This window comes from Lampetra fluviatilis, chromosome 33, assembly GCF_964198595.1.
Source record: "Lampetra fluviatilis chromosome 33, kcLamFluv1.1, whole genome shotgun sequence".
Lineage (NCBI taxonomy): Eukaryota > Metazoa > Chordata > Hyperoartia > Petromyzontiformes > Petromyzontidae > Lampetra > Lampetra fluviatilis.
The window spans coordinates 6,262,114-6,289,861 of NC_136307.1; the positions used below are offsets into that span (position 1 = coordinate 6,262,114).

A 27,748-nucleotide genomic window follows, 5' to 3' on the forward strand; every position below is an offset into this window, starting at 1 on the left:
GACTTCGGGGCTGGGACTGCTGACGGATTGGATGCCGAAGAGGAAAACTCGCCCGAGAAGGACCACCACCGCGGATATTGGTTACAACCAGATTAGCTCACGTGTGTGTGTGTGTTTGTCTGTACGTGGATATATCCAGAGCTTTCGTTTCTCGTGGAATATTTTCCCCATCACACCCCCCCCCATGCCACATGCGCTGCCCACCCGCCCCCCAACCTCCGCCAACAATTTGCCCCGGGGTCTCAAACAGAAGAGGGCCTCGCAGATGGACCTTGTTGTCGTCACTACTCGTAGATCAGGGGGGCACGTGGCATACCCCCCCACACCCGCCCGGGGAATGAGCCCCGGGCCACCCAGAGACGTCTGTGTGGCTCTGAGTATTGATACACAAAGACAAAGGTTCTCCGGGAAAGTATAGACTTAGAAACTGTTGGGACAAGTGCTGTTCGCGAGGACCTATGAAGGCCGGCAGAGCACACATACACACACCGCCCTCGACTCCACGTACTTTATTTATCCAATCTAGCATTGCAGATCAACAAAAACAACAACAACGGGATCAACATCACCACAGAGCCGCTGCGAATGTGTGTGATCGTCCCTGCAGACGCGTCATCACGCGTCATCACGCCTGCACGTGCCTCGCATCTCATTGCGCACGCTGTGTGCGCGCGCGCGCGGTTGCTTTGTGCGCGGAGTGGTGGCGCAGTGGTTAGCGCACCGCGCTACAAACACAGCGACCTCCCACTCACGTCCGATAACCGTGGCCTTCCACGAGTACCTGCTGCGGGGTGTAAACATCAGCACTGGGGAGACAAAGGCGGCCGGGCGTGTTGTTGGCCACCCACCCCCTCGTGTGCCGTACCGGCCTTCATAGGTGCTCGCCAACAGCACTTGCCCCAACAGTTTGTTAAGGCTACACGGGGGAACGTTGTCTTTGTTTGTATTATGTGTGTTCTCGTGTGGGTGCAGAGGGCGCTGTGTTGGAGGGAGATTGGTGAATTCATGAGCGAACGAGCGGAGAGCGGAGAGGGGGGAGAGAGATCAACACAGGGGGGAGCAGAAAGAGGGAGGGAGGAGTGGCGAGGGAGAGCCAGGAGAGAGAGGGGGTGTAGAGGGAGGAGGGGTGCTGATAGAGGCAGGAGAGGGGGGAGAGTTGGAGAGAGAGTGGAGAGAGAAGGGGTGGGGGTGGGAGTATAGAATAGAGAGGCGAGTGGGAGGAGAGAGTGAATGAGATGGGGGGGGGTAGAGAGGCGAGAGAACGGAGAGGAGGGGGAGGGGGTGAGAGAGAGTGTGGAAAACGTGGGGGAGGAGAGAGAAAGAGAGCCGGTGAGGCATGGTAGAGCGAGAGATACTAAGAGGAGAAGGAGGAGATAGGGGGAGATAGGGGGAGATAGCTCATTGATTATGCGTGGTTTATCTTTGCTGTTGCTGCGTTCTATTAAAGGTTGCGTCCGCATTTGAGAGAGAGGCTTGGAGTGAGACAAGAGCGAGGGAGAGAGCGAATAGGGGTGAGCGAGAGAGAGGGAATAGAGCGAACTGATTGTGCGTGCATTCTCTCCAGCTCTATACAACTCTTACCGCCGAGTCTGCGTCGGAGAGAGAGAGCGAGAAGGGAGAGAGAGAGGGGATCTTGCGACAAAAGGGGAGCTGGGGTAGGGGAGAGTGTGGGGGGGAGAGTGGCGCGCGTGCTATCACAGTTCGCTGCGCCTGTTTGCGCAGAGCAAGCGGATTGCAGACACACGTGGGTCACGCGGGAGAGATACAGACTCTGCAGACGGAGGTATCGACGGGAGGGAGGCAGAGAGCGACGGAGATCACGCTGAGCGGATGAACGACAAACTCGGGCGCACACACACGCAGACGGGATAGACATACGCACTGGGACACACGTACAGCGCACAGCAGACCAGACGGACACGCAGGCACAAACACGGAGTGAGCCACACACGGAGACTCAAACGAGGGAGAGGGAGATACAGGCAGAGGCAGAGGGACTCACAAACGGAGACAAAAACCCCCAGAGCGGGACACAGGGAGACGGAGACGTAGAGACGCACAAAGGAACACACGCACGCGCACACGCGCGCGCACGCACGCGGGCGCATCGAGACGAATACACGAAAGAGGAAGCTCACACGAGGAGACTCGACAGAGGAAGGCGACGCACAGACGCAGCGAGGGGGAGACGGGGGGAGATAGAGGGACACCGAGAGGAAGGCACAAACGCACGCACACGGAGACACGCGGGAGGGGGTGACAGACGCAGAGCGAGGAGCGATTTCCATACAATGACGGACATGGAATGATGAGAGACTGCGAGCGCATATCGCGTGCATCCAATCCGCACTGTGAGCACCGCGTTCCGGACAGCACCAGCGCCATGGCGTCCAGTCAGCAGCTTCACCAGCACTACCACCAGCAGCAGCAGGATGGAGGAGACGTGGGTGCTGTGGAGGTGGACATCCATTATGAGTCCCGCAAGCGGCCTCTGGAAGACGCGACGGATCAAGGGGTGACTAGCAAGAGGATTCACACCGGTGAGGTGTTCAGCTGCTCGGCTGGCTTCCCCATTACATGGCATCATCATCATCATAATCATCATCAACATCAACATTGTCATCATCTTGTCAACGTCGCCATTGTCATACTCAACATCGTCGAAATTTCCATTATCATCATGAAATGCATCGTCATCATCGACATTTCCATTTTCAACATCATCAACATTGCCATTATTAACATTATTATCAAAGAGATTATCAACATCATCATTATTATTATTATCATTATCAACATCATCAACTAAATCATCATCAACACTGTCACTATCAACACCATAAACGGTGCCATTTGTATTACTTATCCGTCGAAACGACTGGAGAATCCAGACATTGTGATCACCATCATGAACGTTGTCATCGTCATAATTTATTAACAGCGTCGACATGATCATCATGGACATTGTCATCATCACATTATCCGTCGAAACGACTGGAGAATCCAGACATTGTGATCACCATCATGAACGTCGTCATCGTCATAATTTATTAACAGCGTCGACATGATCATCATGGACATTGTCATCATCACATTATCATCAACACCATCATCGTCAACATCATTAACATTGTCATCAACGTCTCTTCTAAACATCATCATCAAAATCATAAATATTGTCATTATCATCATCAAAATCATTATGAACATTATCATCAACATCATCGGCATCAACATCATTTGTCGTTGCCTTCAATCAGAATGATGATCGCAATACAACGAGGCCTAGCGCGTCGGACCTTGGAAGCTAAGCAGGGACATTTTTTTTGTTAGCCTGGTCAGTATATGGATGGGTGAGCACCATCCAGGGCTTGCCAGGTGCTGTAGGCGTGGGGCTGCGAGGTGTGGCCGGGAGATGGCGGTGTTGGGGGTTACCTCCTTGGTGGACAGCGGCGTGGTGCTTTGACGAATGGAACGGGCGGATGGGGGGGATACAGATGGGGGGGCTGGTGGGGGGGGCTCAGGTGAGGGGGGGAGGGTCCCAGGTGGGGGGGGGGGGCATCATTCCAGTGTGGCAGGACCCTCCCTCAGCAAGTCTTGAGACTCGCTGAGGTTTTCCTGGCTAGATAATTGGCACCATCGTCACCATGATCACACAAATGCGAGCATGTGTACGCGTATCGTGTGTGTGCGTATCTTTGTTTGATATGTGTGTGTGTGCGCGCACGTAATGTGTGTATATATTTGTGTTTTATGTAGATGTGAATACAGCAATGTATTTTCGGGAGCCGTGGCGTGGCGGTTGGCACACCACGCCGCCGGTTCTGGGCCTCCCCTAGGTCGACTCAGCCTTAAATGCGTGCCTGGGGCAGTGTGTTTAAACATCAGCAGTGGGGAGACAAAGACGGCCGGGCGTGGGGTGTACTGGCCACTTACCACGCTCGTGTGGCGTGTCGGGCATAATCTATGCTCGCTAACAGCACTTGCCCCGACAGTCAGTTCAAGGCTAGAAGGGATATCTTTCGCCTTGTTATACTGTCATGGATATATGTTGTGTGTACGTATGTAATTAACATGTATGCGCGTGTGTCTCGGCAATGAATCCCTTGCATGGTGATGGTGCTTTAGTCAGACTCCACGAACCTCTTACAGCGTTTGTAATTATTGCCCTATACGACTGACATTTAACAATATTAATCAGCAGAGGACAAATAAGGCTCTCCACAAAAAATAAATAATTCTTTATGCAACCCATCGGCACCACGGCTTTGTGGCTGGGTGAGCAATTTCAGCAGCATTGATTTAGTACGCGCAACACTCTGGACCGGTTTTGACGTGAGATGTCTCATCAGCAGGGTCAGGCTTGCTTGAATCATTACTGGTGAATGGGCAATCGATTTAGGCCGAGGTCCTCTCTGTTAAGATTTGGGACCTAGTTAAAGGTATATTAACACATCTCCCCGATCTCAGATGCTTGGCAGACTTGAGCCTGGTTATATCTTGAATAGGAGACTTCGTAGGCTGGGGCTGCGAGGTGGCCAGGGGATGGAAGTACATCGAGCAATGGATTCCTGAATCTGTCTGTGCAACTCTCTTGAGTGTGCTACCCCCTCGTGTGTGTAATGGGGTTTTTCTGGGTCCTCCAGTTTTCTGCCAACACGAAATCCAGACACGCATTGATTTAAAACGGAATTGACCAAATGTCCCACATGTAGGGCCCTCTCTGCCAACGAGTCTTGAGGGTCATCCTTATCTTGGGTTTATGATGATGATGCTGATAACGATGATGGCATTGATGATGACGATACCGTGTAGCTCCTGGCCAAGATTTCGACTGTTTCCATCACAATTGGCAGCCCCGTTCTTCTTTAGACTGAGATACACAGCAATATATATTCTAACATGCTCCGATATGTCGACTCATATACACACACCCTAATATGTATACTTTGATACGTATACTTGTACTCTATGTGTATCAATACACGCTATTACATCTGGTGTGGATCAACGCATCTTTCCCTGCTGTTACTCACTTGCCTGGACCTGATTGGACTCTTCGGCAATGACGTCGCAGGTTTAATTAATTGGACGAATTATTTAATGAGAGAGAGGAGAGAGAGATGAGCCAATTATTCGGGCCGATTGTGCAAGGCTGCATGCACTGCAGAGCAGTTCTACTCCTGCTGCTGGCAAGGATCTACATGCAATTAAATGTATGTGGTGTCCTATTGAAGGTACACATTTTAGGGCTCTTGTCCCGATATCCTACAGCTTTTGCACCCAACGTACGCGGTCGGTAACTCACCGGGTTACGATAATTACATCTTTAAAAAAAAACATGTTCTGCACGACGTCCCGGTGCTTTATATGACCCAAGACAAGCGTCGCTTGAGTCACAAGATGCTTGTTTTTTTCTCTCTCGCGTGGGTCCCATTGCATTGTGTAGAATTTGGCCAAATTCTATCGACGATTAGTTTGGCAATCAGTTATATATTTAGTAGAGCAGGTCAGGAGCCCGTGGGGATCACCTGTCTACCGCATGGGTGAAATGCTATGATTTTAATATATATTTGAAACAATGCTTACATGTTAATGCCAACGGGTTCAAATCAGTGAGACCCCCACCCCCCAGTGAAAACCCGAGGGGGGGGGGACCCCCCCAAGAAACGGAGCCAGAAAACCCAAGGAACCGAGAAATAAACCAAATAAACCGAGACGGTATCCAAAGAAACTGAGTCACAGAAACATTTTGAGTGGGTGGGGGATGACGTTAATAAATGAGTTTACGTAGCAGCACTATGCTAATGTCCACCGCCGCCTAGTAAATTAAACGATAATACCTTGTATGGATTTGCACCATTGGAACCTCATTTGCCAGTAAAAATATGATAATTGGTTTTTTACCCTTTTTTCTGCCAACAACACTGACACCTTGTTTTTTTACAAGGAGTCATGTTTGCATAGACCACAATACCTGCAGTCATAATGCAAAAAAAACCATAACTCTGATAATGTATGCACTGTCCGTGTGCCTTTTAGCATCATCTGGTCCAACCCATGTGAGACTAGGCTCTAAGGAAAGCTGTCTCGGGTGTGGACCAATCAACTTCAAGGACAGTGCATACATTATCAGAGTTGTGTTTTTTGTTTGCATTATGACCGCAGGTATTGTGGTCTATGCAAACATGACTCCTTGTAAAAAAAAAGGTGTCAGTTTTGTTTCCAGATAAAAGGGTAAAAAACCAATTATCACCTTGTATGGATGTTATTAGTTTCTGGCTTGTTTCTCAAGTAAAGGATGTGACTAGAGCCAACGCTTTTGGAGGGAGCTGACCCTTGCACATCGAGACGTGAACCATCGGCAAGCTGACGGTGAGACTCTCCGATACAGAGGGCCGGGTGTGGTCGTCCCAGGTACACGGCATCGAACGTGAAGAATCCATTGCACCGGCCCCTGGAGAGCCCTCGACATTTGTGAAAAACCACGAGTGTGTGACGGGTAATCCTTGAGACTTTCACACGTGTGCCTTTTGTGTATCCGGGAAAGCCTCACTAAGTCTCAGTATTCCTTTTTCAGGAAGGGGCCCTCTTGCATTGGGAATGTTTGGGTAAATTGCATGAATGCAAGTTTAGCTTCGTGTGGGAGGAAACCGGAGAAAACCCGCCACGTACGGAGAAAGGTGACACTCAGCAATGCCATCTCCTGGCCACCTCCCAACTCAGCTCCGCACAGATACATGCAAGAATTCCCCATTCGGATGTAACTCGCTGACGCGTCCCGACTGGACATATGTGAAAAAAGCTTCATAGCTGGTCGGATTCCTCTAGGACAAATAAAGATGTTGATACCTACAACAGCGGGCAAGCATTGCTAATCACACATACAAGCACTAACCTGGCTCAACCATCCTAAGAATATTCCAACGTTTGACAAATTATTTGGTGCTGCTGCCACATTGGCAGCGGTCGAACAAGCACAATTAACCACAAAAACAACTCTACACATTTGGCAATAACACTGGCCTTAAAAATATTTTTACAAATTTTAACAATATAATACTTTATACAAGGTGATCTGGAGAGGGCCGTCGTCTGCAACATTGCCGATTGTTTTCTTTTAATGCCACGGTGTTATGAAGGTAGAAGGTGTTGAGGTTTTTTGTTGTTGTCGTTAATTGTGCTTGTGCACCCATTGTTGATGCCGCAGCAGCAGTGGCAGCGGCATTACTAAATCATTTGTGTAAAACGGAAAAACTCGCCTGGATTGTGACCTCGACAGTTTTAGTTACCGACAAAGATCCCCCGTATAGCCTTGACGGACTTTTAGGGCAAGTTCTGTTAGCGCCTACACACACGCGCGCAAACAAAGCGATATTACAAACGTTGTGAATTAAAAACGTAACTCCGACTATTTACGTGAATCATTACTCGTATGTGTTTCGCGTGCACAGTGGCAGCATTGTGTGTAGCGGGGAGGGAGAATTAGGAAAGAGAGCGGTCTAATTGATTGCTCGTCGGCAATGAACGTCACTCACACTGTAATGAAATGGTGATGATGCAAAGCCAAGAGGCTCAGACACATTAATGCATTGTCATGATCATCATCATCATCACCTTCATCAAACTCACTGTGGGCCATCATCCTCATTGCCACCATCATCATCTTCATCATCAAATTAATTCAAGCATCATCATCATCATCATCGACGACGACGACGATGATGATACATCATCAGTGCAGGTCTCAATGCAAATACAATAAAATGGCTAAAATTAAATGAAATACAGAACACTTGCGATATCTAAAACATCCAACCATTTCATCTTCTTGGTTCTTTCGGTAAAGTCACGTAGAAGGGAAATAATAAAATAATAAAAAGAAAACTATAAAATAAAAAATTTTCCCTTCTACGTGACTTTACCGAAAGAACCAAGAAGATGAATCCCTGCAGTCACGAAAGCTTTAAATCGAAAAAATCCAACCATTTCTTCTCCAGAAGTACATGGTAACGAGCAGAATTAAGAGGCGGTGGAAACCCCAAAGCGTCGTCTTCGCATCCGTCGTTCTTCAGTGCTGCCCGGGGGTTAACAGGGGATGTTCGTAGTCGGGTCAACCGGGCGGGCGAGGTCCCTTGCGAAACGTTGGGGGGGGGGTCACTGCGTTCGCGTTTTGTGTTGCCTCGACTCCGTTGGGAATAGCAGCGCGACGGCGGCTACAGTGAGCGCAGCTGAATGCACTCAGCCGTGGCACCGCCGGTGCGCTCCCGTTCCAACCTCGCCTTGTGTGAGCAATGGCGCAGCGACATTGAACACGGCGGGGTTTGGAGCGCGCGCGAGTGTGTGCGCGTGAGTGCGGAGCGGTGGCGCGGTGGTTAGCGCTACGTTGCGCTACGAACCCGGCGACCCGAGTTCGATTGCCGCTCATGGCCAACGCCGGTGACGATTAACTGAACCGGTGCTGGGCCTCCCCTTGCTCGACTCAGCCTCAAATGAGTGCCTGTTGTAGCGGTGTGTGTAAACATCGCCACTGGGGATACAAAGGCGGCGGGGCGTGTTCCTGGCCACACCAGTGACACCACCCCATCGTGTGCTGTCGCGGGCCTGAATAATTGCTCGCTAACAGCACTTGCCCCAACAGTCTGTTAGGGCTACACATGGTGATTTGTCTTTGGAGTGATTGTGCAGTGGGGTTTTTTTGTTCACTTTGCTAGATCCTGGAAAGCTGGGTACAATATCTGGCCACGCACAACCTCCGTGCACAGAGGAATCTTCACCCCCCACCACCCACCGCACCGTAATCTTAACCCCCAACCACCGCATCGTAGCCGAGTCCATTGAGCCTGGAGCTGGGAGCCACGGGCCCCGGGTTCACATCCAACCGCCTGTCATTTTGTTGACACAGGCCGCCTTTTGCAGACGAGGCTATCCTGGTCTCTTGCGTTCTCACCTGGTTAAACAAACCATCCTGGGTCTCCTCTAGGTCAACTCAGTGTTAAATGAGCACCTGGCATAGTGTGTACATAAAAAACAAAATCAGCACGAGGAAGGTAAAGGCAGCCGGGCACGGTGATGGTAACTCCACACGTTTGGTGCCATTCGGGCCCGAACAGGTGTTGGCTAACAGCACTTGTCCCTGCGGACCATGAGGCTACACGGATACCTTTATTGGTGTTTTCTGCGCTAACCACTGTGCCACTGCTCCAACCCTTGTGCACGTACTTAACTTCATCGAATTGTTGCAATTTGTTGGCTGATTATATTTTGTCGTTTTAATTGATTTTTTTCCTACTGGAATTATTTGACTTCGAATTACCGTTCTCATCTCGAAGGGAGAGCTGTACGAAAAAGGGATGTGTAAGACAATGCAGAATGAGTTAATGTTCTTATTTCTATCATCAAGCTGTGACTTGCTTGGCTTGTTAGGTCAGCAGATTTGAGTTGAGTATTTGTTATAGGGTGTCTGTCATTCATGTGTTATACCAATGCCTCTCAACCCTATCCCTACCTCCATCACCATCATTACAATCACCACCGCCACCACTGTTGGTATAAAACACCCCTGCCACTATCACCACCACCATCTCCACCTCCCTCACCACCACAACCACCTCCTTTGCTACTGCACCACCACCATCTTCATAACCACCTCCATCACAACTCCACCACTAACACCACCACAAACGCCACCACTTTCTCCACCACCTCCCTCACCACCACCACCACAACATCAAACATTACCACCATCACGACCGCCACCTCCACTTCCATCATCTACATCTCCATTACCACCACTTCCACTTCAACCATCACCTCCACCACCTTCCTCACCATCACCTCAACCTTTATCTTCATGACCGTTACGACCACCACCACCATCACCACCTCAATTATTACATTCATCGCTGCCACCTACACAACCGCGACCATCACGACCTCCACCACAATTATTATCACTACCACCACTGCCTTTACCACCGCCCCCATCACCACTACCACCTTCACTACCACCTCAATCATTACTTTTATCGCTACTCCCACCACCACCTTCACCACTACTACCCCCACCACCACCACTACCTCCACCACTGCCAACTCCACCACCGACTCCACCATCACTATCACTACCACCACCGCCACTACCACCACCACCGCTGCCGCCTCGACGACCACCACCACCACTCCCGCTGGAGCAGACGAGGGGCAGTTCTACATGAAGGTGCTCATCCCCAGCTACGCCGCCGGCTCCATCATCGGCAAGGGCGGCCAGACGATCGTGCAGCTGCAGAAGGAGACTGGAGCCACCATCAAGCTCTCAAAGTCCAAGGACTTCTACCCGGGTGAGGCGCGCGATGGTGCTCAGGAGGATCTAAAAACCTCCTGGGGAAGGAAATAGGGCCCTACATCAAGAGACACAAAACAATAATTTCTCTGCTAAATGTCAATACAATACAGGGGTGGTTTCTTCATTAGGGCGATTGGGGCGACGCACCACCAATGTCATTCAACCACAGAGTCACGCTAGCCGTCACTGTGCCTCTGGATATAGTCCAATCAGCGTCATGTCACGTTCTGTGGAGTACCGCCTCTTTTTGGGCGATTTCACTCCGGCTGAGAATCGCCCAGAGTGGCCCCATAGACTTACATTCAAAGATGTTTTTTTTCGAAGGGCGGGCGCTGCAATGCATTCTCTATGGCTTCCGGGAGGGCTCGCACTAACGTGCTTACGTCATCATACGTAAGCACGTTGCATCCAACAATATTATCTGTCGCCACCTAGTGGAATCTTTAATAAAAGAAATTTGAGTGGATTGTATTAATAGTGAGTATAGAAACAAACAAGATGTATTGTAAGAGTCACTTTATTTTTCATTAATATTAAAGAAGTGAAGTTGCCTTTACATGCTTAAGCTGTTAATTTATCCTTTGCATGGGTGGACCTTATCCTTATAAATCATCCAGACATTTGCCCCCCCTGAGAGATTTTGCAGGAGCTGCCACTGATACAATATATAGTTTGTCATCTCAAAGGATGGGGGGGAGAGGGAGGATTTCTCCCATTGTAACTGCACCCCGCACCCGACCCGGATCCACCACTCCCATGGTGCGGGAGTCGAGGGGTCGGCGCAGTCATTGAAATTAAAATTCGCCCCAAACTGAAATGGCCGAGCGTCGCGATGGGGAGAGAGGGTCGAGAGCAGTTTGGTGCGGAGCGCATTAGCCAATCACGCGCCTGTCCTGCCCCTACCCCGAACACTCACCAACGCGCAATGAAATGCTCTGTCAATTGTCACCAGCCGCGAGTACGAGCAATGATCCGAACCCTACCCAACCAGCCACCCGGCCACTTGTACTCGCCGTACCCCTAACCATGACTAGGTAGGCCGTCACAAATACTATCACCCTCGCTGTAACCATATACCCATCTAGTCACTCACGATGAATAGCCCTAACGCAAGCCAACTAGCCACACGCCACTGTTACTACTGAGCCATTGTCACGTAAGGCTCAGCGGAAAGCCACTGTTGCTAGACAACCAGCCGCTAGTACGAGCCCTCACGCTGACCCTATACCTGTGACCCCTCCTCCGGCGCTTCCCAAAGGGGGTGGAGTACTTTGCTCAGTGACTGTTTGTGGGCACGAGGAAAAACGCCGCCGTGGGGTTTTCCAGCCCCGCGGAATCCGTGCGCTTCCCAGAGGAACCGGTCTGTCCGCAATGTCCCAGCGCCCCCGACGGCACACGCACACAAAAAAAACAACAGATACCTCCGCATTCCAACCGGCAACGGGGTTTAATCACCCCGCCGCGCGTCACATTAAAGTGGAAAAAATCCTCAAAGGAGTTTTTGCCAGGTATTCTAATTTTGGGACACAAGCCCCACCGCCTGGTTTTAGAGTCGAGCCAATTTCGCGTCTCCCACGAACGGCCGAGACGGAGCCCGGGCGACTTGCGGCTGAGTCCGAGTCACCGCTGGATTAGCGGAGACGGCGGCTGGGTTGCCACCTGTCCCCGTTTTTGCCAGGAGGTAGCTGCTGTGTTGGGAAATGTGTCAAGTCTTCCCAGAACAGCCAATAGCCCTGGTGTTGTGTCAGTTGCTCAATAACACTGGTCAACACACTTTTTTTGGCATAAGGTATTCCAACGGTTTTAATGTAATTTTGGGGTGCTGATTCCAAATCTGGCATCAGTTTTTGTCTATCACATCAGGTTTTAGAGATGTAAAATATTGCATTTTCAATAAAAACTGCAGAAGAAAAATATTAAATAAATGTGGATATCTACATAAAATGATATTATAAACACACTATCCTAAAAATACAGCACCATATTTTAACACTAAAGCAGTCACTGACTCGCAACAACTTGCAATCATAAGTGACAGAGTTAATTTCGGGTAAAATCAATGAAAATGGGGTATGCCAATAGCATAAAAATGATGTGATAGAGCAAATCTGAGATCAGATTTGGAAACAGCTGCAAAAGTCCAGGCCAGAAAAAAAGTGTTTTTTTTGTTGACCAGTGTTATTTGCCTAAAAGCAATGTTCCTTCACTCATTTTCTCGGTGGAAGTAGCCCATAAGACGACGTCAGTGTTGAGAGCCACCACACCGCCTGCAAGGGGTGAAGTCATCATTTGCGCTTTGTTGGAGGCCGCATGTCAGGGGCCACACTAAAGGCCACCAGAGTCCTTGCAATGAAGAACACTGGTCTAAACTAAACCATTTTTTTATTTTACCAAGTAAGGCCCACTGAGCTATAGAGCAATTTTTACAGAAGGGACCTGGCCACAAATGATAGTATTCTTTGATTTTTTTCGGTAAAGTCACGTAGGTAAAACATTTCAATTAATAAAAGTAAAATAAAAATAAAATAAAAATCACAAATGATAGCTCAACGAAGTGGCTTATCATCACGTGGAAATGTACTCCAGCCAAATACTCAGTCACATGCACGCACACTTATACCTTGCAATGCGTGAGTATTTGCAGAATCCCGTTCTGTCTCTCCACATATATAAATAACAATAAGTGTGAGTCCATCAGCCTATTGCCTCGACACACCAATATAATCACGCAACGTTCGTGAAAGCAAGCCAACTGCGGGCCGGTTTTGACCTTCTGCTTCTCATCAAGAAGAGTCGGCGTCGTTCAGCAAAATGCTGGCCGCTTAACCGGATGTTTATTGCCGAGAGCACTCCGTATGAAATATTGGACCTCGGTCAACGCAGAGAGGCAAAAAACCTCACGCGGAGTTCTCCCCTCGTTTGGTTTTGGTGAGATATTCTCCTTTTCCCCACGAAGTGTCCCGGTTATTTTGTAACCTTAGATGAGACGTCGGCCCTGTTTATAGCTTAATATTTTTGCCAATATCAGCAGAATATGAACGCTTAGCCAGTACTCGATGGCGGTGGGGGGGGGGGGCTTAGTTTACATTTAAATGGAGAAGAATTGTCAAACACGAGGAGAGGTGCGTCCGTTCGCTCATTTGCTGGGGCTATTGGCCCATTAAGGTTTAAGTGGGGTGGGGGGCAAGAGGTCATTGTGTCCGCACCTTCAAAAGTTTCCGTGCGCACAACAACGTTCGCTTACCACCGAGCTCCTCAATCACCACGAAGCACGCACAAATCAGAGTCCAGGTTGCCCCTCGCTCGGCGCCTGTTGGGTTTTGTGCGGTTTTCGCGTCTCTCTGCGGCGAACCCATTTCTAACAAAATATTCGCTCTATCATGCGGGCTTGAATTCCCTCGCGTGCTGTGATGCGGTTGGACGTGGCGCTACATTGTGTGTGTGTGCTCCGTGTGTGTACTCCGTGTGTGTACTCCGTGTGTACCGTCCGCGCTACTCGGCGGGCAGCTGTCTCCTCATGCCGTTTTCGCTTCGTGCACCTTTTTTGGAACGCATCCACTGCTACTCCCCGCATGAAGCGAAGGGAGAGCTGTACGCACGCGAGCGTCAACTGGGCGCCAGTGTTTTGTTTTTTGCCTGGAGCGGCGGCGGCGGCAGTGGTGAGCTTGCAGTGTCGCATCGAAAGCAACCAGCGAAGCCGAGTTCGATTCCCAGCCACCGATGTTGCCGGCGGTGAGTGAAACAACTCAGTCGGCACTGCCACTTTACCCCCCAAATCCGCAGCTCTTCGCCCACCCGCACTGACTGGCGTGGTGAAAGTATGGTCAAAGGGCCCTTCATGGCCGACAAGGCCTCGGGTGGAGGCCCTCATCCAGCAGTGGCTGGACAAAAGGCTGTAAATGTTTTTTATGTTATTGATTACAATAAAAAAAATACATTTACACAGTATATAAATTATACTGTATATTAAAATTCATGGGATGTCTCTTAGTGTGGCTAATATTAAGATAGATAAATTAGCAGAAATTATGCCTCCTGTTTATCTCTCCCTCCGCATGAAAAATAAAAGTATAATTATTATTACTACTACACATTCCATTAGCTGCACGGCCTTGACTGCTCATTTAGTGAAGTAGTTTTATTCTGGAGGAGGACGCTAATGATTTATTTCGTGCTAAACACTCAGGAAATGGGAATGCGAATTTTTACGATTCATTTTGGGTTCTAAATAAATATATTTACTGGCAAAACAACTCAGTTGAATACAGTTGCACTTTTGGAACCCACGTGACTTTATTTTCGTAAATTGAATTGGAAATGGGTTGTCATCCTCACCACCGTCACCACCACCACCATCATCATCATAATCATCGTTACTTCTTACGCAAACCATCGATGCACAGATGACGCCCGATTATCCGTGGGCAGGTTACGCGGGTTGCAGATTAACCGGGCCGGTGAAAAAGTGAAGAAATATGGAAAAATTGTAATGTTTTATAGTTGATAATCGAGGTTTTTGGTTTAGGTCGTGTATATATAAATGTATCGTTAAAACCGCCACCACCATCCGACACAGCCAATTAGTAAGGTTTGTCACTTAAACAAAGCATGCCAATTCGTTCCTAGTTCAGCACACCGGTGTGTTGTAGAGTAAACCCACAAGATTTACAATTTATTGTAGATGGTTTTATTGTAGATCTTCAATTGTTTTTGGTATCCCCGGCGGGTGGAAGGCCCATTGGGCGAACCTCCTCCTCGCTTTCATTCAAGGGCGACTCCCGGGTGGATGGGGGGGGCTTGTGGGGGTGGGTACAAGAATGGTACAAAAGAACCTTTCAATTATTTATCGAGGCAGCATTACGTCATGTAAACAATCAAACGTATAAACACATTCCACAGCACAAAACCTTTCAAGTGGAAAAGATTAAGCACGACGCATTATTATTAGAACACTATTCTTGCGTTTGGCATTATGTTCATGAGCTTAATGCCAATGTCGAGGTCTGCTGGCCACGACGAAGAGGGCTTCTTGAGACAGGCTGTGTAGTTTTGCTCTTCCTCCTCTGTTGAAGGAGCGCAGACGACAGGGATTCACTATGCGGGTCCATAGTTTGGGTTGTATGGCCACAATCGCTCTCCTGTTGCCTTTTAAAAAAAAATTGTCCCATTTTCGTAGGAGATGTTGCGCATCGGTCCGTTGACAATTAATCATGGTAATTAAAAATGTACAAGCATCCGACACTACCCGCCACGAAGCTTGGAAAAAAAAACAAATGGTAAAAGGCAAATGCACGGCAACCCTGAAATGTATTTTTCTTGAGAACTGCTTTTTTGTGTTTAGTTTATTGCCCCCCCCCGCACCTCCGATTAGCGCGGTTGGCTACGTACAGAAGAAGAAGTTCAACATACATACGTACTTTTTTCACGCCACTGCTGGCGAAAGGCCCCCCCACTGGAGGCAGCTCCAATAAGGGGGGGAGGGGCATGTAGAAAAAGTGCTGCCAAATCCACGCTCATTTGCACCTCCTCACGCGCACGCTGATTCTACGATGAAGCTGTTCCTCGCTCGCGACCCCGGTGACCGATTACTTGAATAAAGATTCAAAACAGACGGCGTATTCTCTGCCTTCACCGCGGTCCCGCTATAAACACGCGCTGACGCCAGTTTTGCATCATCCGTGTTTTTGTTTTATACCGGGCCACCCCCCTCAACCCCATCGCCCCGGATGATCGAGAGTCGACTGTGCAATCGATTGATGTCATGATCATGATCACGGGCGGCAGAGTGGCACAGGGGTAACAGTTGTGCCTCAGAAACTGGGACCCGAGTTTGATTCCCAACTCGGGTACCTTCCTGCGTGGACCTTGAATGTTCTCCCCCCTGTCCCGCGCGGCTTTCCTCCGGGTTCTCCGCTTTCCTCCCGTCGCTGATATTGCACAAATCACTGTCGGCCAAAAACATCCCAAAACAGGACGTTCTTGGAACAGCCTTTGGACTCCAATGTGGCTTTCCTGGGTAAAATTAGTATTATCATATCCTTATCTTCCTTCCTCATTAGCATCCCACCTCCTCTTCACCACCACCACCACCACCATTATCATCATCGTCATCTAATTTCCATCCACTGCTGGCCGAATCAAACTCTTCTCCCCACTGGCATCTCCATCACAGTTCGATTGAACGTGGCCGCACCCAAATTCCTCACCCACACTTTCGCAGATTCCAATCGCTCCTTCTCCCCTTTGTTGGTCCAGCCCTCGACTGCAGTGAGTCCTGCGCGCTCGCCTGTCGTGGATCCACTCGGTGAGCATTCACCACTCATGTCAACAAGTCGTTTTAATCTGTTATCGATTCAAATCCTGACAATGCATCAAACCACGACGGTTTGGGGGGGGGGAAAGTCTTCATCCAGCAGTGGATCGATCATGGCTGTAAAACAAAATGATACTCAGTTCATGTGCTGACAATTCATTGAATCACATGGGCATGTGGCTGGAAAGGGGGGAGGGGGGCGGTGAAAAGAGGAGTGGGGGGCGTAGGGGGAGTGGGCCAAACCATTTGGCCCCTCTCCCCCGAGCAATGGCTCCGCTTGGCACTGGCAAGACAATGGCTCAGTGTTCACCACAATGGGCATCTCTATCCGTAGCCACTGCTACTGCGTGGCGATTAGGAGACATTCCTAGACCCTCAAACCAGAACCCTCTCCGCGGCCCACAGCCATCCTCTGTCCTCATCATCTTCTTCTCCATCATCATCAGCATCAGCAGCAGCACCATCATCATCATCAGCAGCCACGCTCTGTCCACTGCTGGATGAATGCCTCCCCGAGCGATCGCCATCACTCACGGTCTCGTAAAGCCACAGTGCAAAGTGGATTGTTTTTGGTTCTAAGAGCATCTACGTACAATTGCTTCCTTTTAAGACACAGCAAAGGACAGTGGGCTCATTTATTGTACAGAGGGAGTCGTCGTCCACAGACAGAGGAAAAAAGGGAAAAGCTGGAGCCGTGATGTGAACAGGAAGTCGGCAGCACAGATGTTTGGGGGGGGAGGGAAGAAGGTTCCAGACTTTGAGGGCAGTACAGCAGAAGGAGTCACTTGCCATTGAGCGAAGGTTGACTGGGGGCTTCGACAGAAAGCCTCGGTTGCTGAAGCAAGAGCGTCCGTGGAGCGGAGGAGAGTGAGATGAGAGGGGACAGGTAGCAGAGTGCATGGATTGGAGTCGATTGAGATGAGGGGTAGGGGAGTGCGCGGAGTGGCATTGAGTGACATGAGAGGGGAACAACAGTAGGAGGGTAACTTGAAGGGTAACTGAGTGATATGAGAGGGCAGAAGTAGTTAGGGGCGAGCCCACAGTTGATCTTGAAGACAGTGAGTACGATCTTGAAATTGATCCAGGATTGATTTTGGGGCTCTGTGGAGCAACTAGATTATTGGGGTCACGCTGGGGGCAGCGACATACGGACGCGTTGACGATTGTGTCGATTGTTTTAGTTTATAAATGCGGGTGAGAAGTTTGGCAGTGGAATTTTGGATCATGTGGAGTTTGGGGATGAGGGATTTGGCAGAAGCTGTAGAGGGGAGAATTGCAAATGTTGATTCAGGATGTGATTAAAGCGTGGATAATGTAATGGCCCCAACGCTCTGTAAAAGGCCACGTGGTCGATATTTTGTTTTGGTTCTGAATTGAATGGGTCCGTGGGTGTCTCTTTGTCTGCCCACTGCACTTTGATCCATGGCGACTTGTATTTGGGTTTGATTCCTGGCTGTGATACGCATCATCATTATCATCTTTAGCCACGATCTTCCAAACTGCTGGAAGGCCTCTCCAAGCCATTTCAATCTCCTTGCGATGCAGCAGTAAGTCTCGCTCTTGCACGTAGATCCGATTTCATCGCTCCGTCTCCATGGTGGAACCTCCTCCTTGGACGTGTTTTCTCATTTGGCCGTCCTCTTTGTTCCGAATCTTCTGTTTCTCTCTGTCCCTCCTTCTCCCTGTGCCCAATCCTGTTGTCGATCCTTTTACCTCCTTGCAACCCTCCACTGGAATAAACCTCCCCTGTACATTAAGCAACCCAACCCCTCCATAACCTCCTGTTCCTCTCTTAAAGCCTCACCTCTTCTCTATTGCCCATTCTCATCCTCTTCCCTCCCCTCGCCCCTCCACTCCTTCCCGTCACTCCCTCCCCTACTCTTTCGTGACCCCTAAGTAACCGCTCAATCGCGGGCACCCATTCCTCAATCCTTGTAGCACATCCCCTGCCAACTAAATCATTCCATTCTGTGTCACCGTTTTGTCAGCTGTGTCGAGGGCCTTGATGAGAGTGAAGGCACTCTCTAAATATAAATTGGATGCACGTACGTATGTACTAGATTAGAATGAGATAACGTCTATTGGCCACCACGTGACTATTGGCCACCATGCCTCCCTGCGACGTGTCATGCTCCGGGCCCATATTGACTTGTGAAGTCGAAACGATGCCTCTCACGTGCTTATTGTGTCCTCATTCGTGTGTGCAGATTGCTTCTGTCGCAGCGTAACTCGCAAACGTGTGCCTCTCCGCGCCTCTTTGCGCACTACATTGTGCGACATCAGCTCTGCCCATGCAACACATTTGGCTGAAGCGACGATTTGCAGCAGCGATGCCAGAAAATGCTCGCTCCACCGTGGGCTTTTCGTCTTTTTGCTGACTCGACACCTGCAGCGAGACAGCGCCATGAAAGCCCTGCGGGGTGAACCGCACAACACGATGCGCGAGTGGTGGCGGCGTTTTGCGGTTGGTGATGTTGGTGGCAGTGGTGGTTGGGGGATCATTGCGAGATTCAGGAGCGCGTTAATACGTTCGCTCTGGTCTGTCTGCAACGTGGGGGAAGGGGGCGCACACTAACTTCTGTAGAGATTATCTTATACGAATTCCACTTTAGTACCGCACGTACATTACGGGGCATACGTGAGTGAAAAAAACAATGCAAATTTTAAATCACATTCGCACTTTAAAATCAGCCTCCAGTAATCTCATGGTGGGATGAAGAACTGAGATGAGGGTACGCCGCCGTGTACTGTATGGTTCCACGTTATAACGGCACGCGTACCGCGTTATAACGGCACGCAGTCCACGTTATAACGGCGCACGTACCGCGTTATAACGGGCTGTGTGAATCACCACGGAGTTAAAGCGAGGGCTTCAGCGAATAACGTTTGCGTTGCTACGAGGGAACCCGATCCGCTTGAGAAGACCGGCCACAATCGATCAAATAGCCGGCGCTTTCCACTCCCCGGCTGTCTCATCGTGGCCTACGAACGTCCTGCTTCCCCTTCGGCATGATTTGTACTCCTGGTTTAATTTACTTTGGTGGAGGCCACTGTTGTGTTCCATCTCCACGCAGCGGGCTATCCGCAGGCTGGCTCGTGTACAATAAACAGGAATTAAAGTGACTGTGAAACTGTCAGCCGTGGCGTAGATAATTAAAAGGCTCAACCGCCAACCCCTCTCCTAAAAATAACGCGCAGCAAATTCCATGGCACTTAGGAGACATGCACACAAATTAGTTACGTGTTGTCATCTGCCGGCGCCGCTCTCTGACATTTCTGTTGGCTGGCCACCCACCCATCCGCTCGTGTGCCGTGCCAGTCTTCCTGCTGGACAGCTTTGAAAAAGAGCTTTACAGCTCATCGGATTTCTCCAGTATAAATAAAGATTCTGATTCTGAGGTGCTCGTGAACAGCACTTGCCCTAACCGTCTGTTAAGGATTTACGGGAGATCTATGTGTGTGTGTGTGTATGTACTGTATGTTGAACTTCTTTTGCGCCATACGTAGCCAACCGTGCTCCTCGGAGGTGCGGGGGAAGGACACCAAACTAAGCACACAAAGCAGTTCTCAGGAAATGAGTTTGCCATCGAGATTTAAAAGTGCTTAGCTCCAGTGGTTTCCTAATATCAGAAGGAAGAGCGTTCCAGACGGCCGCAGAAGCGCATCTGAAAGTGTGAGATGCGGTGACCAACTTTGTTCGATGGCTGAGCCAAAAGCCGCTGCTGCGAGGATGCCCCGAGTTCGCGTGATGGTCTGTGCTCCTTGACGAGATGAGTAAGGTGTTGTGGTTCATTTGTGGCAAGCAGAGGTGGGACAAAGTCATTGTTATGCAAGTCCAAGTCGAGTCGCAAGTCATCAAATTCATGACTCGAGTCTGACTCGAGTCCAAGTCACATGACTCGAGTCCACATCTCATAGGTGGGACAAAGTCATTGTTATGCAAGTCCAAGTCGAGTCGCAAGTCATCAAATTCATGACTCGAGTCTGACTCGAGTCCAAGTCACATGACTCGAGTCCACATCTCATAGGTGGGACAAAGTCATTGTTATGCAAGTCCAAGTCGAGTCGCAAGTCATCAAATTCATGACTCGAGTCTGACTCGAGTCCAAGTCACATGACTCGAGTCCACATCTCATAGGTGGGACAAAGTCATTGTTATGCAAGTCCAAGTCGAGTCGCAAGTCATCAAATTCATGACTCGAGTCTGACTCGAGTCCAAGTCACATGACTCGAGTCCACATCTCATAGGTGGGACAAAGTCATTGTTATGCAAGTCCAAGTCGAGTCACAAGTCATCAAATTCATGACTCGAGTCTGACTCGAGTCCAAGTCACATGACTCGAGTCCACATCTCATAGGTGGGACAAAGTCATTGTTATGCAAGTCCAAGTCGAGTCGCAAGTCATCAAATTCATGACTCGAGTCTGACTCGAGTCCAAGTCACATGACTCGAGTCCACATCTCATAGGTGGGACAAAGTCATTGTTATGCAAGTCCAAGTCGAGTCGCAAGTCATCAAATTCATGACTCGAGTCTGACTCGAGTCCAAGTCACATGACTCGAGTCCACATCTCATAGGTGGGACAAAGTCATTGTTATGCAAGTCCAAGTCGAGTCGCAAGTCATCAAATTCATGACTCGAGTCTGACTCGAGTCCAAGTCACATGACTCGAGTCCACACCTCTGGTGGCAAGCATTCTGTAATGAGTGCGACCTTATAACGTATTCATTCGGAAGCCAATGCGCTCAGCAAGGACTGGACGGACGTTGTCAGAGCTTGTGTGTGAGAGAGAGAGACTTGATTTGTACAACTTTATTGACACCGCGCATTACTTTGGGATGGGTCTTACTTTCCGGAGCATCTTATAATGCGGAGAATTCGGAAAGTGAATTGAGGTTGGTGGGAGATGTGTAGAGAAGCAGGCTACTTTTAATGCTCAGGGTATTTTTTCTCCGTACTAGACAGTAATGTCTCCCTCTGGTTTTAGTGCAGTATCTATAAGATTAAAATAGATAATCAGACAACACGCCTCCTACCCATCTCCGTCCCTCGACACAACTAACATGCACGTATTCTTTATTTACACACGCCACCAGCCACGCGGCCTTCTGAGAGTGCATTTATTCCAACCACAGTTCGCTTGCTTGTGCAAAAGCGATGCAGCTGAAAAAAAAACGTACCGCTAAGAAATCATCGCAATGGCTTTGAAGAATAAAAAAATGAAAAATTTCCCCCCCCCCTGCCTCTAAATAATTGAAAGGCTCAAGAGGCGGCTTTACTCATTCTGTGTGTGGCAGGCTTGTGCCAGGCTCGTGTCGAGGCAGGAAGGAGATATTTTTAGATGTCGCTGTCTCCCTTCATCCTCGTCACTCCGTGTGCCCCACGCACGCGCGGAGCGAATGTTCTCCACTTGGCCGTTCGCAGATGGGAGAGGAAGCGCGCGCACAGTTTGAGATTTATCGTCATCCCGCAAGGACGATGTCGAATCTGTCTGATTTCTTTCGTACGGCTGACGTAGGTGCAGAGCAACGGCACGATGGTGAACGATTCGCCGCCAGGTCGTAACGAGGTCGTCCCGACGAGGGTTTTTTTTGGCAGTGCCGGCTTTTTTTTCTTCCCACAAGTAAAAAGCATCGTGCTTCAAAGAGAAAGTGTTTATTGAGCAGTCCTGAGTCAGTCGTAGGAAACTCCACTTTCTATGGCAGGGACGAGTGAGGTTTTCTCGACGCAAATCTGATTTCGTCTCACTGGTAAAAATATATATAATCAGCAGGGAATTGACCAACTGTCTGAAGTTGAACTTTACTGAAAATGTGTCGTGAATAGAGCTGGGCTATCAGACTACGGATTATCCGGTCAATCACTCAACTCATCAGATGACACGCAAATAGGTGCAGGATTAAAAAAATAACTCACCTCTGTTCCTACTTGTGCCGCTGGACGGGAGGCGATAGGCAAGGCTTGGTCACACGTCATCGGCTTGTGGCTTGTGGGGGGGTTTCCTGCCTTCGGGAAGCATCATGGGGGGGGGCGGGGCGGGCAATTGTCTTCTTTAAAGGGGCCAGAGTAATCGGCCACAAGAAAGTAGTTGATGAATTTATTTTTGTGAATTAATCGACTTAACTAATCGTCCCGGCTCTAGTATTGAGAGATCAATCAACGCTTTCCAGGGTGTGCGTAGCGAAAAGCTGCATGTTGCTGTATGTGAGGCTCGTATATCATTGCTGTGACTTCTCATCTGGATGAGTGTTACACTCGCGACCACACTCGAATCTGCTTCCTTTCTCGTCGCAGAAACAAAAAAATCCCCAAAAGAATGAATATTATTTTAGTATATTTTCTCAAAGTGGTGACCATGCTGATGGCGGTGATGGTTTACAGGGAGCAGGTACACACTGGGTGTTTCAATCTGAGGCACTGCTCACCAGAAGGTCTGAGTATGATGCGTGTGTGGAGCGGTGGTGTAGCGGTTAGCGCGCTATGATATGACCCCAGCGACCCGAGTTCGATTCCCACTAATGGACAACATCGGTGACGATTATCTGAACTGGTCTTGGGCCTACCCCTAGGTCGACTTAGCCTCAAATGAGTACCTGGTGCGGTGTGTAAAAACATCGCCACTGTGGGAGACAAAGGCGGTCGGGCGTGGTTTTGGCCACCCACTGGTCTTCATAGGTGCTCGCTAACAGCACTTGCCCCAACAGTCTGTTAAGGCTATATGGGGGATCTTTGTATGTATGTTGAACTTCTCTAATGCCGTACGTAGCCAACTGTGCGAATCGGAGGTTTGGGGGAAGGACAACAAACGAAATGTAAAAAGCAGTTCTACTAAAATTGGTTTTGAATCTAGATGATGATTTCAAAGTGCATAGCTCCAGTGGCTTCCTAATATCAGAAGCAAGAGCATTCCTGACGGCCGCAAAAGCGCACCTGAAAGCGCGCGATGCAGTGACCTTTTGTGTTCGATGGCTCGCCAAAAGCCGCTGCGAGGATGACCGGATTTCGCACGACGGTATATGGTCCTTGATGAGATCAGCAAGGTATTGTGGTTCATTTGTGCAAGCACTTTGTGCGCAATGAGTGCCTTTGTTGTGCGTACGTACGTGTGTGCGGTGTGCGGTGTGTGTGTGTGTGTGAATGTGCACGACCTTGGAAGAGACATACAGACCAGGGAGGGGGCATCATGTTTTATGGAATTTGACTTAGGAAGCGGTGGCCGCTGGGTTTTTTGGCGGGTCTGAAATTCGTGATGAGACGATTGTGTAAATAGAAATTGCAGGCTCAATCCCCCTTAAGGCCATTTGACCCCGACCCTGGACGAGTGGAGGACACATTGAGAATTTGGCTCCAACGTGCATTATAAACCACGCCGCATGTACCCTGCTACATGGCTCCGCATTCTCTGTGTGAAGGAGTAAACGTGCGAGAGTGTTCATCTCACCATCTCAAAGGACGACGATGCTACTATGAGTCTATTGAAATGTGTTCGTGGTTATGTTTATAATTTGAGAGCTAAGAGTGGTTCGAGGATTATCACCACCAATCAGCTAAAACAAAAATTAAAATGAAAATACTTGTTTTTATTAAACGCTCACTCTTTTTTTGAGGATGTGACCTGACCTGGAGCGCGAGGAAAATGTTTTATGGCGGAATTGGTCCTTTGTGATTGGTCGCTAGAGACAGCTTTTGACAGATGACCAAATTCCAATATGTTTTAAAGATCAACATCGTACTTGTCTCGGTTTATTTAAATGTCTGTGTTTTCATCATCATCGTCACGTCCGTCACGCTGATATTGAAGTATTGACTATAATTGCCACCTTTTAGTCAATATACAAAACCCAAAGATATTTCTCAGTCAGCACTAGGTCTCTTATGAAAACTGCGCAGTAGACTATAATAAAGTTCAACACAATACACGCTACCAGATGAAGCTAACACGTAGGCTTTTGCGACCAGTATTACGATTGATAATTGACGTTTGGCTCCGATCGCGAGAGTGAAATGTGTGTAGTACACCCTCCTCCACCCAACACGGCCAAAAATGTAAGTTGTCTCGTGGACAAACTTGCCAGTTGATTGGCGCTTCAGCAGCACCGCCGGTGTGTTGGAGAGCAATTGTTAAATACATTGGCAAGTTTGTCCGCGTGATACCTTTCTTAACTGGCTGTGTCGTGGTGGATGTGAACCGGTACCAGATCTGTGTGCGAATCGATTCCTGCCCACCCAAACAAAGATGCCAGTCCGCAGACTGTTCTGGGTCAAACCTAGAAAGGTGGCAACGCTGGTATTGACAGATGTCCATCACTCCGCTTTCAAACTCAAAAATCTAATTCAATCCAAGGCTCAGCCTCTGTGTACTCGGTCGCCTTCGTGTGCACGTGGCCACAGTGGGAGAGACGACATTCCAGCACCATCCAAGCAATATTATCGGTGAGAGAATGCATCTGTAACTTATCTGTAATTGACCTATGATCAGTATAAAACTAAAGCTGTCCTGGCCGACTTAAACTACAGGCAATGCATTGTTTAACATTGGTTTATGTTCGTGCTTTTTTATTTATTTCTCACACGACAGCTGTTTTTGCGCTGATTTCTCTTCACTTCGTTGCTGGACTTTATTTGAGTTCTTTTGCTTTTGTCATTTGGGTGACATAGGTCACCCTCGCAACCGGCTAAACAAAATAAACGTGGAATTTGTTGTCTCTCCGTGTGCTTTGGAACCCTCCTGGGTCAACTCAACCTAAAATGAGAGCGGAAATAATAAAATAATAAAAATAAAACATAATCAATTAATTCTCACGACGTTTCGGCCACAACGCAAGCAGCTGTCCTCAGGTGAAGAACAGATCTGTCGAGAAGACAGAGTCTGAATGTTCAGACTCTGTCTTCTCGACAGACCTGTTCTTCACCTGATGACGGCTGTTTGCGTTGTGGCCGAAACGTCGTGAGAATTATTTGATTATGTTTTATTTTTATTATTTTATTATTTCCATTCTACGTGACTTTACCGAAAGAACCAAGAAGATGAATCCCTGCAGTCACGAAAGCTTTAAATCAAAAAATATAACGAGAGCCTCGCGTGGCGATGCTAGGCAGCAGCTCCATGATCACCTCCTCCCACGTTACGTTGTCTGCTTCACCCTGGCTTTGTCCGATGCTCGTGACGAAGAGTCGGTACATGACTATAAAAATATGTTGCGTACAATGAGAATCATTGCTAGCCAGTCTACTTTCAGAAAGACCCCCCATCAGAGACCGGTCTGTCAGCCTATTGTCTAGAGACTCCATATGAGATACTGGTCTGTCAGTCTATTGTCTAACAGCCCCATCAGAGACCGGTCTGTCGGTCTATTGTCTAGAGACTCCATATGAGATACTGGTCTGTCAGTCTATTGTCTAACAGCCCCATCAGAGACCGGTCTGTCGGTCTATTGTCTAGAGACTCCATATGAGAGACTGGTCTGTCAGTCTATTGTCTAACAGCCCCATCAGAGATGTGTCTGTCAGCCTATTGTCTTCTAGAGACTCCATATGAGATACTGGTCTGTCAGTCTATTGTCTAACGGCCCCATCAGAGACCGGTCTGTCGGTCTATTGTCTAGAGACTCCATATGAGAGACTGGTCTGTCAGTCTATTGTCTAACGGCCCCATCAGAGACCGGTCTGTCGGTCTATTGTCTAGAGACTCCATGAGAGACTGGTCTGTCAGTCTATTGTCTAACAGCCCCATCAGAGACCGGTCTGTCGGTCTATTGTCTAGAGACTCCATATGAGAGATTGGTCTGTCAGTCTATTATCTAACGGCCCCATCAGAGACCGGTCTGTCGGTCTATTGTCTAGAGACTCCATATGAGAGACTGGTCTGTCAGTCTATTGTCTAACAGCCCCATCAGAGATGTGTATGTCAGCCTATTGTCTTCTAGAGACTCCATATGAGAGACTGGTCTGTCAGTCTATTGTCTAACGGCCCCATCAGAGACCGGTCTGTCGGTCTATTGTCTGGAGAGCCCATTTGAGAGACTGGTCTGTCAGTCTATTGTCTAAAAACTCCATTAGACACCATTAAGCCAGTTTATTGTTGAAATAACACCAGAACGGGAAATGTTTAGTTTAATGCTCACCAAATTGAGTTATCATGATTTCCGCTTAATGGGCGAGAGACCGACCTGTTTACAGTTATGCTTTCGTTTCTTTTTTTTGTTCATGTTGACAAAAGGTATTTCGGAATTATTATTATTTTGAGAATAGGTTTTCCACTTCTTTCTGGCAACAAAACAGGTGTTGAGATGCTAAAACACCAAACTGAAACCTTTTACAAGGAATCATGTCTGCATTAACCACAATACTTGTGGTCAGAATGCAAACAATAACATACTTTGATAATATATGCATTGTCTTTGAAACGGATTGGTCGACACCAGAGACAGCTTTCTTTTGGTGTTTTAACATCTTAACACCTGGTTTGTTGCCAGAAAAAAGGGGAAAATCTATTCTCATATTTTGGGACTGGCAAAGGAGGTCCCATGATATTATTATTTTATTTCTTGATTTAAAACCTGAACACCCTAATGATAATAAGGAAACGAATTACTGATTTACAGTGGATGACTACATTAATCTTTCTCCAGTTTCCCAGCACGGAGTGAAGAGCCAAGCGTTTTAGATGTACATTTGTACGCGTGCCAAACTATGCCCGGCTTGTACAGACCAGAGACCAACACAGACACACACACACAAGTGCGCACACGCGAACACATACAGAGACACGCACACAAGACACACACGGACAGGAACTCACACGCAGACGCATAAAGACACGTGCATGTACACACACGTGTACACACACACACACACACGTGCGCACATACACAGACACACTGGCACACATGCACGCACACAGACACATATACATGTGCCGGGGCACACACACGGACACGCAAAGGTAAAGACCACCCTTATCGCCTTAACAAGCTGTAGGGACAAAGTGCTGTTAGCGAGTAGCACCTACGAAGGCCATCACGGCACGCACACCAGAAGAGGGGTTGGTGGCCAGCGATACACTGAACTATTTAAACTTTTATTTCAC

The 27,748-nt window shown here is 48.5% G+C and overlaps 1 protein-coding gene across 2 annotated transcripts in view; it reads left to right on the top strand.

The window, feature by feature from the left end:
* Positions 1-1,295: 1,295 nt before the first annotated feature.
* Positions 1,296-27,748, top strand: part of LOC144943990 (RNA-binding protein Nova-1-like) — a 62,036-nt gene continuing 35,583 nt past the window's right edge. For both annotated transcript variants that reach the window (XR_013639549.1, XM_078871937.1), the window contains exons 1-2: positions 1,296-2,540; positions 10,197-10,340. Coding sequence is in view for 1 of the 2 variants with exons in the window: in XM_078871937.1 (XP_078728063.1) it covers positions 2,306-2,540; positions 10,197-10,340 (379 nt within the window). In the remaining variant the exon portion in view is untranslated. The remainder of the gene's footprint in view (positions 2,541-10,196; positions 10,341-27,748) is intronic.